A 14,190-nucleotide genomic window follows, 5' to 3' on the forward strand; every position below is an offset into this window, starting at 1 on the left:
TCCGCTGCCCGGACGGCCAGGGCAGCCGTTCCCTTTAGCTACCCCCCCCCCCCAAGTAGTTCCCAGAGCACCTCACGCCCGCTGCCCACAGCCTGCAGAGGGAGACACCCGCTTCCTTGCCCCCGCGGAGCTGCTGGGCTGCTACGCACTTGGGGCCCCAGCGCCCCCCCCACCGCGGCTCCCGGAGCTCTAGTCCCCGCGAGACCCTCAGGCGCACACTGAGCCTCAAGTTCGGGCCTCACCTCGCCGCAGGGAGGGACCCCAGCCCATGCATGGGGGGGGCACCTCCTGCCAGCCCCATTCCTCTCCTCTTCCCATGTCTAGGACATCACTGTGAGGGTTCCCCCTTTCATCTAGTCCATGTCCTCAGCGAAGATTCCAGAGCCCTCACTCAGTTCCATGCCAGGGAACGGGCCCCAGAATGAATGGGGCAACTCAGAACCAGGGAAAGAAAAGGAAGCAATGAACTAGCCCTGTGTTCCAAATTGGACATAAAGTCCCCTAGATTTTTAATCAAACTAGTTTATATTTTTTGTTTTGCTAGTTTTACATCTGCGATAAAAGACCCAACAGAAATACTTAAAAACAAGTAGACTTTATTAAGTAAAAAGTACAACCTTCTCCCAGCAGGAAGTAATTTCATCCTTTGAAAGTAAAAGAGGGTTAAAAGAGAGAGTCTGGAATAGTTTCCTAGCTTCTGTCACAAACACAAGTAGGCAGATGGACTCAGGTGCGTGAGGCTGTCCACGCAGGCTCTGAAGGGGCACAAAGGGCCGCTAAAGCCGGGGAGGGGCGGGGGGCTGGACAGAGCTGACGGGATGGCCTGCCTGTGACAGGGACACACACGGGGGGGCAGAGATGGCTCTGACACCAGAAAAGACCACTGTCCTCCTAGGACACGGGACAAAAGATTGATCTCCCAAGTGACCAACAGGATTCAGTTCTTTTCCTTGCTCCACATCGGGTCACTGGGCCACGTGTGGAGACTTTTAAAATGAGTTGGGGGGGGGTGCAAAGCAGGAGAGGGCTAGATGTCGCGACAGCCACCGGGCGCCGCCCGCAGACGTTCCTGGGCCACCCTGGATCTGAGGGAGGGGACTCCCAGCTCTCCCGAGAAGCGCAGCGGGCGGCATCGAGCCTGCCTCCTGCACCCACATCCTTAGAACAGGACAGGGTGGGGGGAGCACGCCGGGTCTCGTCCCCGAGTTCTCAGGGAGCAGCTGCGAAGCGCTGAACTCTCCGAGCTTCCTGGGACCTGCGTTCCATTCCCTCAAGAACAAAAGAGTTACGTTTTCTCAGTAAGGCTTTAATGTCTCCTCCCGACCGGGCACCGTGCCTGCGCTGGCGTCCACTACTCCGAAACCACCTCCGCTTTTATTTTCTTCTTCTTCTTCTTCTTCCTGGCGCTGTCACTGTCCTGGGAGAGAGAGGGCAGCCTCAGTGCGTCCGTTAACAACCCAATCGGCTCGACTTCCAAAGGCCCCATAAAGCCGCCTCCGGACCGGTGAGGATATTCGGACCTTCTCAGGGAGGCCCCAATGTCCCCTCTTAGTCCGCAAGAGACGCCACTCAGACGTGCCCCGCCATCAACAGTCTGCAGCACGAGCGGCTGCCAGCAAACGCTGCCCCCTGCCCCTTCCGGCTAAGCAAGCGCGGGCCTCCCGACCACGTCCCCACGTACCCCATCTGCGGGCTCACTCGCGCCCTCCGCGGCAGCTTTGGCCTTCTCCTTCTTCTTCTTCTTCTTCTCCTTCTTGAGCAGCTGTGGAGACAGCTCATCGCTCTCACTGTCTCGCTTCCGCTAAGGTGCAGACAAGTGATCAAATGTGAGATCGTGGGAAAAGTGGGGAAGAAACGTCCAGTAAGAACGCGGGAAGCGCCAGAGGACTTCCCAACTCAACCCAACACGATCATTTCCTCATTACGACCCCCAAGAGAGCCTTCATCTGCAGAGGATTCAAACAACCTCCGCCCCAAAGACCGGGAAGCCACGGGCCCAGCAGGAGCACCGGAGCAGCAGGGCCGGGGGCCCCAGGGGGCAGCCAGCAGCGCCTCCCAGCTCGCTCCCTGCACCCACGCTGTACTCTCAAGCCGCGGGTCCCCAACCCTGAGAAGTCGAGGTACTACTGCCTACTGTCCTCCAACTTCCCAACACCGATCCCGTGCTGCCTAGAGGTGGTCAGCCTCAGGTGATTCTGCCCCCCGAGCTTCGCACAGTGGATTTCCACACAGCTGTGCCACCATCTGACCCAGGGTGGGGCCAGGAGCCCATGGACCCCTCTGCGCTCCAGCACTGCTGCCTCAGCTGAGGTGGGAGCCGAGGCCAGTGTGAGCTGAGCCCGTAGCGCTCCTGGCAGCCACAGCAGGGAACGCCCCCCTGGAACCCGCTCAGCACCGACGGGCACCCCGACGCCTGGCACAGCATGGTCTCCGCTGTGCGGGGGTGGGGAGCGGGCTGCGTGGGGCCACAACACGGGCCTGGTGTGCAATCACGCTCAGGACCAGCGGACACCGCCCCTCCGCCGGGCACAGGGCGCAGCGCTTGCAGCATGCCACCTACCTTCGGGGCTTTCACCACTTCGGCAGCCACTTTGGGGGACTTTACTACCTCGGTGACTTCCTGTGCGGCTGTTCCTGCCTTGGCTACCACCTCTTTCTTTGCAGAGTCGCTGCAAGAGAGGTAGGAGGTCAGACACGCAGGGCGGCTTTCCGGGGAGGCCCTGCCACATCCTCCACAGCGCTATCTGGCAAGTCTACGGCCATCGTCAAAATACTGATGACAGACACGAGCTCACCACTTACTGTCGCAGACGGACTCCCTCTAGAGTCCCTCGAGCCAGACTAGAAAAGGGCAACTGTCTGCTGCGCAGGCCCCAAGGCCTCGTGAGCACCACGCAGGTCCCCGGAGTCCCGCGACAGCAGCTCTGCGCCGGCCCAACCCCACCCCGCCGGCGCCCGTCCTCACCTGTAGCTGGGGAACTACTACTGCATCCAGGCGGCGAGGGGCCGTCTCCACCCGCCTGGGGCTCTGAAGCACCCTGTGCTCACCTGTAGTCCACATACTCCTGCATCCAGGTGGCAGGTGTGCTATCTGTGGGCTTGCCGTGCTTATCCAGAAGGCCCTGCTTGATCATCAGCCTCTTCTGACTTGCCTGGGAGACAGTTGGGGTTTCGACATCAGAACAGTGTAACGCGAGAAGCAGGTACTAGGATCGCTCAAATAAGGCTCCTCTCCCTCGTGGGTTCCCAGCTGGGCCTCACCCCTCTCTGCAAGGCACTCAGAACTCTCTCCAACAGGAGCAATCACGGGACTTGCCCAACGTCACAAAGCCTACTGTACCAGTGACAGCCTCTGAAATGTCATTTGGTGGCATCGCCTCTCACCCCATTCTTCCACGACCGGGCCTCTGCACATACTATCCCAGTTTCCCCAGACTCTCCCCTCCCTTCTTCACCTCATCAACACATACTATTACATCCTTTATGCTGGCATGGAACCAACAAAAATCCCTTACCCAGACCCGACTCCCCACCCCCCCGCCCCCAATCAAGTCAAACCCTTCATTTTGGACTCCCAAGGTGCCAGGAACCGCTCTACACTCTTTGATAGGACTTCAACTTGCCTGAAATTCACCATTAGCCATGCAATTAGTGATGCCCATCTGCTTTCCCCCATTAGAGTAAAATCTCTAAGGTCTGAGATGTTCCCTTTTCTACTCACCATCACTCCCCAGAGCCCGGTACAAGGCAAGGTTGTGGTGGTAGAGACAGAGCGGAGAACTACCCAAGTGAGTATTCAACAACACAAAAATGAAAAGGTAACTCAGAGCAGGGCACACGCCCAGTCCCACTTACCTTTGGACCTAAACCCCACTTTCGAGGATAAGTGTCTCTCTCCATGATTACCCTCTTAATCTTGGCTACGATACCATGGTCACAGGTAGAGATCACTGCTGTGGTCATTAATGCAATGGCTGCAGGTGTTGGAAAGAGATGAAGAATGACTTGGAGGGCAGAAACTTGGAATGTGATGAGCCCTGATTCTACTATTTTATAGAAATCTTAAAACCCCATTTAAGGGGCACCTGGGTGGCTCAGCTGGTTAAGTGTCCAATTCTTCATTTCGGCTCCGGTCATGATCCCAGGGTTGTGATATCAAGACCTGTGTCGAGCTCTACGTGCAGTATACTGTCTGCTTGAGAGTCTCTCCCTCCCGACCCTGCTTGCATGCTCTCTCTCAAAATAAATGAAACCTCTAAAATAAGTAAATAATATAAAAAAAACTCTAAAAAAAGTCACTTATTTATTTATAAAAGATTTTATTTATTTATTCATGAGAGACATAGAAACCCAGGCAGAGGGAGGCAGGCTCCACACAGGGAGCCCGACGTGGGACTCGATCCCGGGACTCCAGGATCACACCCTGGGCTGAAGGTGGCGCTAAACCACTGGGTCACCAGGGCTGCCCAAAAAAAATCATTTAATACTTGAAGCTCTACTGCCTTGAGGTTTCCTTTGCTGAGGATGTTCATATGGAAAAAAAACTGTGAGACCATATTAAAAATATCAGTCTAAAAAATTTTTACACTAATTGCATAAAAATCAATGCTTTCTAGGCCCTCAGGAGACCTCTTAATAAGCAAAAAAAAAAAAAAAAAGTAAAGCAGAGCTGTTCACCTAATGTGCCTAATTTGCACAAGAAAGCTTGTCATCGGATCCCCTTCTCAGCTGCAAGCAGGGCTCTATGGAGCAGTCAGAGCGGAGCACCCTGAAGATACCCTCACCAGGCTGGGGGCTCAGGCCACACATGGGCAACAGAACACTGGAAGTGTTAAGGGACAATCTAACAGCAGCTAAACATTCACAAGGTAACTGGTACAGGCTGACAAGAAACGGCCTCCCCTCCTTCATCTCAATTACCATAGATACTTATTCCCCTCATTGAGGATCTTCCCCCTCGTCGCTGGAGCCAGGCTGCTAAGACGTGGCCTCTAATAGCAGCCAGTGGGATGAGGGAAGAGCCGTCCACCTCCTCCTCATCTGGGTCTCTGCTGCGGTCCTTTGCTTTGACCGCCCTCACCTGCCCCAGACAGCCTGCGGAGCCAGGGCTCAGGGGCCTGATCTTAGCGAGCCTGGCTGTGATGTGCAGAAGACACTGGGCAACGTCCCCTCTTACCCATGCAGATTGCTTCCCCTTTGGTGGTGATGACGACGATCTCCTCATTGACCTCGATGCCATCCTCATATCGGAGAACGCCCGGGAGCATGATCTTTGCCCCATAGCAGATTGCGTTCACCTGCAGGGACAGCATCACATGTCAAAGTCCTAGCCACTGCACTAACCCTCCATCCCTACCCTCGCCGGTGCAAAGGAGAATGTTGGGGTGGACCTGACAGTGCAGCCTCGGCCTACAGGATGGGGCTGATGGCACTGATAGCCATTGGCTGCAATCTGGCGTATGAAGCAACCATCCAGGGATCCCTGGGTGGCGCAGCAGTTTGGCGCCTGCCTTTGGCCCAGGGCGCGATCCCAGAGACCCGGGATCGAATCCCGCATCGGGCTCCCGGTGCATGGAGCCTGCTTCTCCCTCTGCCTGTGTCTCTGCCTCTCTCTCTCTGTGACTATCATAAATAAATAAAAATTAAAAAATTTATGAAGCAACCATCCATTATGAGCTAGGCACCTCAGACACACTTACTCAGAAAGTAAGTCATTAAAGGGGAATTTAAATTCCTGCCCCTCATTCATCCATGGGACTTAACAGTATTTTCATCTTCTACCAAAACCCAGACTGACTTTTCCTTAATTATTCTTCTCTTTCTTATCATTAAGGAGGAAAATCATAACAGAACTAAGAGACCTTTTTGCTTTTTGGGGAGACCTGGCCTGTAACAGGCTCCCAAAGTACCTAGCAAGTAAGATTACCGAGGCCTGCTGAACCAATTACATGCAAGTGAAGGCCACCTCTCCCTGAGAGCTCAAGGTCTTGTGCCATCTTGTCTTCATCCACCTAGATCTCTTTTGCTGACCACATTCCACCCCCCCACTTTAATTCACCCAGAGGGCACCAGTCTGACCCCAGCGTAAGGAGGCCCCAGCATTTACACTGTTTCACGCGATTACATTTGTTCAATTATAATGGCATAGTTTAGTACACCTCTGTAGTTTTTCTTTTAGTCTCTTACTACAAAGCAAAACATACAAAAAGTGCATCGAACACCCTCAACTTAGCTATTTTCTCCCTGCCATAATTAATCACGTGATTAAAAGAACTACTTGCAGGGCACCTAGCTGACTCAGTACAGTATGTGATTCTTGATTTTGGAGTTGTGAGTTGAAGCCCCATGCTGGGTATACATACAGGTTATTTAAAATCTTTTTTTTTTGATTATTTAAAATCTTAAAAAAAAAAAAGATAAGTACTCTCAAGGTTATGTAGTAAACACACTAAAAAAATACCTTGGTAATTTCAGTGATGTTTAAGTTTTGTAGCCTCAAACTAAGATTTTTTTTTTCAAACTAAGATTTTTAAAGAGAAAAAAACTTCCTAGTAAAATTCCCAAGGACATAGCTTACCATATCTCTGAAATGCCCATCTTAACTTTTTTAATCCCAAGCAAAATTCTTTTTTAGGAACACCTGCATGGCTCAGTTGGTTTAGCATCTGTCTTTGGCTCAGGTCATGATCTCAGGGTCCTGGGATCGAGTCCCCCACATCAGGCCCCCTGCTTAGTGGGGAATCTGCTTCTCCCTCTCTCCTCTGCCCCTCTCCACTGCTAATGCTCCCTCTCTCCAATCAATAAATACTATCTTTCTAAGAACATCTTTTCTGGCAACAATGCAAATACATCAAGGATTCTCAGGCACACACAGAACTACCAGCTTACAGAAAGGCAGATTTTATGTACCACTGATACTTTAGGAAAACTCAAAAGTAAATGTTTAAACAATCTGCCTAATTTTGATATGGAAGTACGTTTACCATTAAATTTCTCAGTTTAATCTAGTATATTTGGTTTTGATTTAGTAAAAACAAGTTGATCATAAATGCTTATTAAAAAGACAAAACAAAAAAAATTAAAATAAAAAAATAAAATAAAAAGACAAAACATTCCAGAGTCCAATCTACAAAGCCAGAAAAAAATAAACCTAAAAGAAAATAGGTTCACGTCATCTTTCATCTCTACATAGAGTGAGGTTTTCAGAATACGGACTGTATCTCATCTTTGTGGAATCTCATTATGTCCAAAGCCCACTTACAACCCAGAACTTACTGCACTGTCTTTCATCACCAGCCTTTTATGAGAAGTCAACAGCTTTTCCAAAGGGTAAACAACTCGCCGCAGGTAACTCTCATCCTTGTGGTTGTCATACAGCCACTGGGCATCAAGCACGTCGTGCATTGTCACCATGTGGTCCTGAAAAGCAGCCATATGACAATTATTCAGTGTCACTGTATCTGAAATAGTTCAACAGACCCCAAACTTCCCAAACCTGAATTTTAGTCCCAAACTCTAGTCTTCAGTCTCTTCTACACATCTGTAATCGCTGATATACTGAAGTCTAAGTAGGCATTTCTGTAGGCTGAGAGGTAGGAAATGAATAGAGTAATGCGTTCTATCCAACCACCTCTCACGGCCCAGGCTTCAATGTTCCAAAGTCTAATTAACAGAACAGGGAAGCTGCCCTGAACTGAACTCAACACTTTGGAAATTGTCTTTTCCAGAATAGGAAGCAGAAATTCCACCAAGGGCGGGAAAATACGAGGTACCAGCTCTAAAACTTCTAGTCCCATAATAGTGTACCTTTTCACTCATGACTCCAGAACGAACCCTCCGAAGTTCTTGCATCTGACCGCCAACTCCCAGTAACAAGCCAAGGTGCACACACAGCGTCCGAATGTAGGTACCGGCCTCACAACTCACCCAAAAGATTCCTAAGACACACACACAAAGTAGCAATTGTCCAAAGTAAACACATCACTGACTGAGAAACCCAGAGTTCTTCTGAGTCAGTAGGACTAAGCACAACAGAACCAGACTCCGGCTACACCATATACTAAGGGCAACTACTCTTGACAAGAGAATGTAGTTCTCAAGAACGCACTTCTGTCCACATGTGGTCAATGGCAATTCAGCTGCCCAGAGGCCTAATGACTCACCTAATCTTCTTTCAGGATCATACTCGATCATCTTGCTCTCATATATGGTCCGCACACGGAGTTGCCTCTTTACCGCAGCAATAAGTGGGGGTCGCTGGAATAAGGCACCTGTCAGAGTTTCTAGGGCCTGGGAGTAAGCACAAAGCAAAGACTCAATGCATGGACTCTCCAATAGGAGCAAATGGGCTATTGCGGCAGTCTAAGTACACAAATGGAAAATCAAAAGTTTCTTCCAATTGTTTAAGACCTAAAATGCTCTTTCCATTTTTGCTTCTCTCTTCAATGACACAGGGATGACTCAGTGCTTATCAGAGCCCTTTCCTCAGAGGGGACAGGGCTGAAGTGCCCTTGCAAATCTGCAGTACCTGCCCGGGCTGGCGTGAGCAGCCCACTGAAAAGGGCACAAGACAGGTCAGCCAGGAAAACCGACCTCTGGAGGGACAGCTAGGGGCTCAGATACACAAGTTGCCAAGAGGTACCCTCCCTGTAATCACAAACTTACCCTAGAAAGTTGAGTCCCCCCTTCAATAGCATTGTGTAGCCGGACAATTCCCACATACTCTTTGCCTAAAAAATGACAGAAGAGTAGTCAGGTGTGGCCACTGAGTTTTCTGTATTTTTATATGCTCATATTCCCATTTTGTGCAGCAAGAAAAACATGCAATTTGACAACTTCTTTGTGTAAAATTTCCCTCGAGACAAATTTCATGGTTTGGACATGGAAAGGAAAGATACTTTCTCTCATTGGGAGTTCAACTTCCAATGTGCTGATAGGGACAGCTGGAATACCCAATGTAGAGACTGCTTCGGAAAAAACCTTGCAAGGTCATGTAGGAGAGCTTCCCCTGATGAAAATGAGGGAGGGGCACTTAAGGCAGAAGCAGCAGCAAAGACCCAGAGGAGCCTGGAGCGGTAAGCCTAGAGCTGGACCCACACAGCCCCGCCTCCGTGCCAGGAACAGATCTAGTCAACTTGATGTGCACCATGTCCAGTACCGGGAACTCCAAGAAAGGCAGATGCACTAGGATCTGGCAAGGGACAGACGGTACAGAGTATCCCGGCTCAGGATTTTTAACTGATGAAGAGACCATTATCAAGGGCCAAAAGGCAGAAGAAAAGGAAATGTAGAAAGCCTTTCGATATCAAAAGCTGCCTCTTTATCCCCTCTTCCACATACCTGCACTCTGTTGAGATTTCACCAATCGAGTGGCTCGTTCTATGCACACGATTAAACAACCAGTCACCTTGGGATCCAGAGTACCACTGTGCCCCGTCTTCTCCACCCGAAGTATTCGGCGGATCCAGGCTACCACCTCATGGGAAGAGGGGTTGGAGGGCTTGTCAAGATTAATAAAACCTGTCCTAAAATGGAAAAGAAACCACTGTGCCATCATTTCTGTCCCTCTCATAAAAACTAAATCTGACGATTCAAAAAAGTTCACCATGGGTACAGGTTATGTATTTACGGCAATTCTAGGTCATTCTAAGATGCTACTACCTCCTTGAAATGATGTGAAAAAAAGGTCATTTTTTCAAGTACACTGTATGACCAAAGTGGGGTTCAACTCATGAACCCAAGATCATGAGCCCCACGTTTTACCAACTGAGCCAGCCAGGCGCCCCTGAAACGGTCTCTTTGAAAAGAAAAGGAGTGTTAAAAGTACATGGTCCCAACACACTTACCTGATATAGTCCCCAATCTCCCTCTTCAAAGGATTTGAACCACAAGGAAGAGGTGTATAGTGCGTTGTCCTTACATTTAGCTTATCAAAATTCTGGAAAATAAAAATACAACACAAAAAAAACTTAACAGGCCGTTAACATATGTAAAACAAGAGTCGGAAAAAATAAATAAATAAATAAATAAATAAAACAAGAGTCGGCACCACTATCAACCATGATGTGGTTAACCCGCAAGTTCATAAACTTGGTTTCTGCTCCTGCATTTTCATTATCTAGGGTGACAGACCATTAAGGCTCCTTATACACAGGAAAAACTACCTATAGGAACCGAATTCAAATTTGATCACTCCTCTAGAAAGACTTCTTGGGGTACTAAGAGTGGCAACGACATTTCTCAAACACAACCAGTTCGTTCCTGCTTCAGCCGCTCCCACCTCTGCTTTGCCCAGGTCTAAAAGAGCTCCCCTCAGTTGAAGCTCATCTTTCACGTTGACCAGTTTAGTTTCATCATGGTGCTTAGCACAAATAGCAATGATTTTTTAACTGTCATCTCCCAACCCTAGATGTTTAAGTTCCACGACAGTAGGGACCCTGGCATACCCAATTTACTAGTATATCCTGAGGACCTACGATAGAAAAACAGATACGAATGGAAGAGCCATCTGGCCAAACAGAAACTCAACTGTGTCGAATTACATAAGCAAATCTCATTCATTCACCTCGTATGTATCGACCAGTTACATGGTAGACTCTATGTAACTCGTTTCATGGATTGCTACCCACAGTCCTCACCCGCCTTCCTAAGAGAAGAAAACCATAAGCAGACAGCCTCCGAGTTTAAATGACTGTTTGAACGTAACACACTGCCTGACTCCAGTTGGTCTGGCTTCAAAGCCCATAGCCTGAAGCACTAAAGCAGTTCTGAACCAAGTGTGACACACAAACTGGTACAAGCCTGTAACGTGGAGTCAAATACAGAAACCAAGAACTAGTTACTTATCAACTTTGACGGCAGTAGGACACTGCTGTAAGACTCGAAACTGCATTCCACTACAGTACTGTGTGCACTGGAAATGAAAAAAAAAACCTGGTCCTTCATGTGAGATACCGTGAAAAATGCTGCTTTAGACTGTATCATCTGGCACTTCCTCAAAGATGCTAATGCTAATTACTCTTAATGAACTGCTGAATACTTAAATAACTTAAAAGTCAGGCACTGATTGGACACATAATGTCAACCACATACCTTGAGCAACAGGGGCCATTGAGATGTGTCCAACTGAGCCACTTTGGATTCAGGTTTGATAAGAAATTCCTCAGCATGTTGTATCTCCTTAAACAGGACAGAAACACAATGTCAGACTTGTCACCTGATTTTGAATAATTCCGTTACTACCCTGTTAGTCTAAGCCTCTTAAATAAAAAAGCTGGTAATCTCCATGCCTCCTCACTGGGACCTCCCAAGTGAAAAAGAACTGAACCAGGATCTCAGAAGGGTAAGTGAAGTGCCCTCAAGATGGGGACATGTAGGGGCCTCTGGGTGGCAGCTCAGTTAAGCGTGTGACCCTTGATTTGGGCTGAGGTCATGATCTCAGGGTCCTGAGATGGAGTCCTGTGTCTGGCGCCTCGGCGTCTGAGACTCTCTCCCTCTCTCCTTTTGCCCATCCTCCTGCTCATGAGCACTCTCTGTTTTCAGAAATAAAATTTTACAGAAAGAAGATGGGAACAGTAACTTAGAAAGAGAGATAGTGGGTCTGTGGGTGTCATAAGAAAGAATTTCAGGGAGAGCAGCTGGTGTTCGTCAACACCATTTAGGAAAGTGCCCTGGACAAGAGAGATTTAGGAGGCTGGCGTTGTGTAGTCCCTACACAACCACTACCCGATTCTGACTCATTCATCAGAGACTTTTAAAAACAGCTGTTACGTATGTGCTCCCTCCCTAACCTTTCCGTTTAGTCCAAAGTAAAACATATTCCCACTCACCGCTACATCTTCTTCTGGTAAGGACTTCCGCTCCTTTTTCTTCTTATGTTTCTTCGGCAAAATTAATACTACAAGACACAAGAGGTTTGGGAGTTTTCCCCGAAAATAAGGGCAATGAAGCCTAAAATACAGGATGGAAGAGGAACAAGCGGAAAATGGACGTGGGGCCCACGAGGCTGGGGTCCACGAGGTGTGTACGGCCGAGCGCGTGGGCTGCAAGGCTCCGCAGCCAACCGGCAGCAGTCGCACATGTCGGCTCCCAGTACGGTTCACCACGTGGCCGTGCTTAAACCTGCCGCCCAAGTGCTCGCCCCACGGGCCAGAAAGTTCCGTAAGTGGCCACTCAAGGGTGCCCTCCGCGGTCTGCGGCCCACAGAACTTTTTTGCCACCTGGAGCTGAGCGCAAGTCGGGGCCCCTCGGCCCCTCTGCTTCCCCGCCCGCTCCTTCGGCCTTTCCGCGTGGCGCTGGCCACGGCGCCCGGACAGGCGGCGGGACATGTCCTGCCAGGTCTCCCGCCGCGGGGGGCCGCCGGCTCGGCCCACGCCGGTGACGGGGTCCGGGCCCTGGGGAGACGGTGCCATCCGCGGGAGGCTCGGGCCTCGCGCAGGCACGCCACTGGGAGGACCCCTCCGCCGTCGCCCGGCTCCAGAGGCGAGGCCAGCCCGGAGGCCGCGGCTGCCACGGGGGCGGCCGGGCGGAGGGCAGCGCCCGCCTCGGCCCCGACGCCGTCGCCCTCGCAGCCCACCCGGCCACCCACGCCGCGCGACCCCTACCTTCCGCGTCCGCCATGTTGCCCCGCACAGCGCGCGAGCCGCGTGCGCCAGCAGCGAGGGAGCGCGCGGACTCCCGCCGCCGTCAGGCCGCGCCGCCTGGGCCCGCCCACCTGTGCGACGCCCGCTGCGTAGTGCGCCGCGGCCCGGGGGGCGGGGCCGGGGGCGGGGCCGGGGGCCGGGAGCCGAGCCCCAGGCGCGCGGGCCGCCCGCGGAACCTCATTGGCTGCTGCGGCCCCCCGCGGGGGCGGTGTTCGCGCGTGCGCCTCGGGACCCGCCCGGTCGGGACGCGCATGCGCATGCGGCTCCCGGCCTGTGGGCGTGGCCCGGGCCGCGGGTCCCAGACCCCCGCCGGGGCCGCGGCGGACGGGTGACAGCGGCTGCCGGCGTCCCCTCGCCGACCCCTTTACGTTGGCGGCGCGTCGGCTGAGTGGACACGCGGACGCTGAGGCACAGGGACGTGGAAAGCCCTTTGCTGCCTGCAGCCCGCGCAGCTGGGGCGCTGCTGGCCAATGGGGGGACAGTGCGAGCCGCTCGGGCGCTTTTAAAGCCTCCAGCGGCCGCACGATCAAAAAAAGAAGAAAGGTGAAACTCATTTAATAACGAATTTTGTTTAACCTGGTGATCCGAAATGATATCATTTCAACATATCAGAGACACACTTTATGAAAGAAATATTTGAGGAGCGCCCGGGGGGCTCCGCAGTTGAGCATCTGCCTTCGGCCCAGATCGTGACCCCCGGGTCCCAGGTTCGAGTCCCGCATCGGGCTCCCTGCATGGAGCCTGCTTCTCCCTGTGCCTGGGTCTCTGCCTCTCTATGTCTCTCATGAATGAATAAGGAAAATCTTTTTTAAAAAATGTTTAGACCTCTTTTTCGCACTTAGGCTCCCCAGTGTGCGTTTTCCACCTGAAGCGGTTCGGGCTCCAGGACGCTGCTGCACGTCGCTGGCTCCACAGTCACGGCCGCTGAGTGGCTGCGCGGATCCGACAGCAGGAAGCAGCGCCTCCGGCCGAGCCCCCCCTTCCTCTGCCCACTCCCGTCTGTGCCGCGGCGCTTCGCAGTCTGACCCGGGTGCGCTCCTGATGTCTGTGCAACTTGCTGCAATTGGAAGTGAGCCCTTTGGCCATTCTCTTTCTAATGAGTTGCTGCTTTTCTTCCGTTTCTCCTCTACCGTAAGACTGGAAACTGCACTTTTGTTTTACTGTGCCTTAAAAAACAGCTGATTGCTTTTTCCTCACTGCTCATTCTCTCTCGAATTTATTTAGGTGCATCCCACGGCGATCATAATCATGATACAAATTGACTTTTTATAGATGACCAAACTGCCCAGGATCAACCGATCCACCAGTGGGTTACTACTTCTCCCCTTATCTTACAGTGCTTCATTGGTAAATATGTCACTGACTAACTTTGAGATGTTCATGGACGGTTCTCCTGTGGCTTCATCTTTCTCCAATGTTCGTCATCCAATCTGGTAGCAAAACCTCCCAGCTATGCTTTTTTTTTTTTCCATCTATTCTTTTAAAACAGGTCCAGAATCTCATGCTTTTTACCGCCCTCACTGCTTTCACCACAGTCCAAGCCACCATT

The 14,190-nt window shown here is 51.2% G+C and overlaps 1 protein-coding gene and 2 non-coding genes across 3 annotated transcripts; all 3 read right to left on the bottom strand.

The window, feature by feature from the left end:
- Nucleotides 1-579: 579 nt before the first annotated feature.
- Nucleotides 580-12,741, bottom strand: DKC1 (dyskerin pseudouridine synthase 1). Its single transcript, XM_077889125.1, has 15 exons — nt 12,603-12,741; nt 11,829-11,896; nt 11,092-11,178; nt 9,846-9,937; nt 9,340-9,524; nt 8,665-8,729; nt 8,163-8,289; nt 7,807-7,937; nt 7,276-7,419; nt 5,177-5,297; nt 3,856-3,974; nt 3,049-3,152; nt 2,561-2,669; nt 1,682-1,801; nt 580-1,417 (listed from the first exon to the last, which is right to left on the bottom strand). Exons 1-15 carry the CDS (start codon nt 12,616-12,618, stop codon nt 1,352-1,354), a joined length of 1,554 nt encoding a protein of 517 aa, XP_077745251.1. The 5' UTR covers nt 12,619-12,741; the 3' UTR covers nt 580-1,351.
- Nucleotides 2,739-2,865, bottom strand: LOC144309319 (small nucleolar RNA SNORA56). The gene has a single exon (XR_013375362.1). It is a non-coding gene; the product is annotated as a small nucleolar RNA SNORA56 (small nucleolar RNA).
- LOC144309318 (small nucleolar RNA SNORA36 family) lies at nt 7,577-7,713 on the bottom strand. Its single transcript, XR_013375361.1, has one exon. It is a non-coding gene; the product is annotated as a small nucleolar RNA SNORA36 family (small nucleolar RNA).
- Nucleotides 12,742-14,190: the final 1,449 nt, after the last annotated feature.

This window comes from Canis aureus, chromosome X (genome assembly GCF_053574225.1).
Source record: "Canis aureus isolate CA01 chromosome X, VMU_Caureus_v.1.0, whole genome shotgun sequence".
NCBI lineage: Eukaryota > Metazoa > Chordata > Mammalia > Carnivora > Canidae > Canis > Canis aureus.

What these genes read in the sequence shown, in the direction of transcription:
- DKC1 (XM_077889125.1), bottom strand. An exon ending in TACCAGAAGAAGATGTAGCG is followed by an intron (nt 11,179 to 11,828) that starts GTGAGTGGGAAT and finishes GTCCTGTTTAAG; the next exon opens with GAGATACAACATGCTGAGGA. An exon ending in AGTGGGGTTTAGGTCCAAAG is followed by an intron (nt 3,153 to 3,855) that starts GTAAGTGGGACT and finishes ACTGTCTCCCAG; the next exon opens with GCAAGTCAGAAGAGGCTGAT.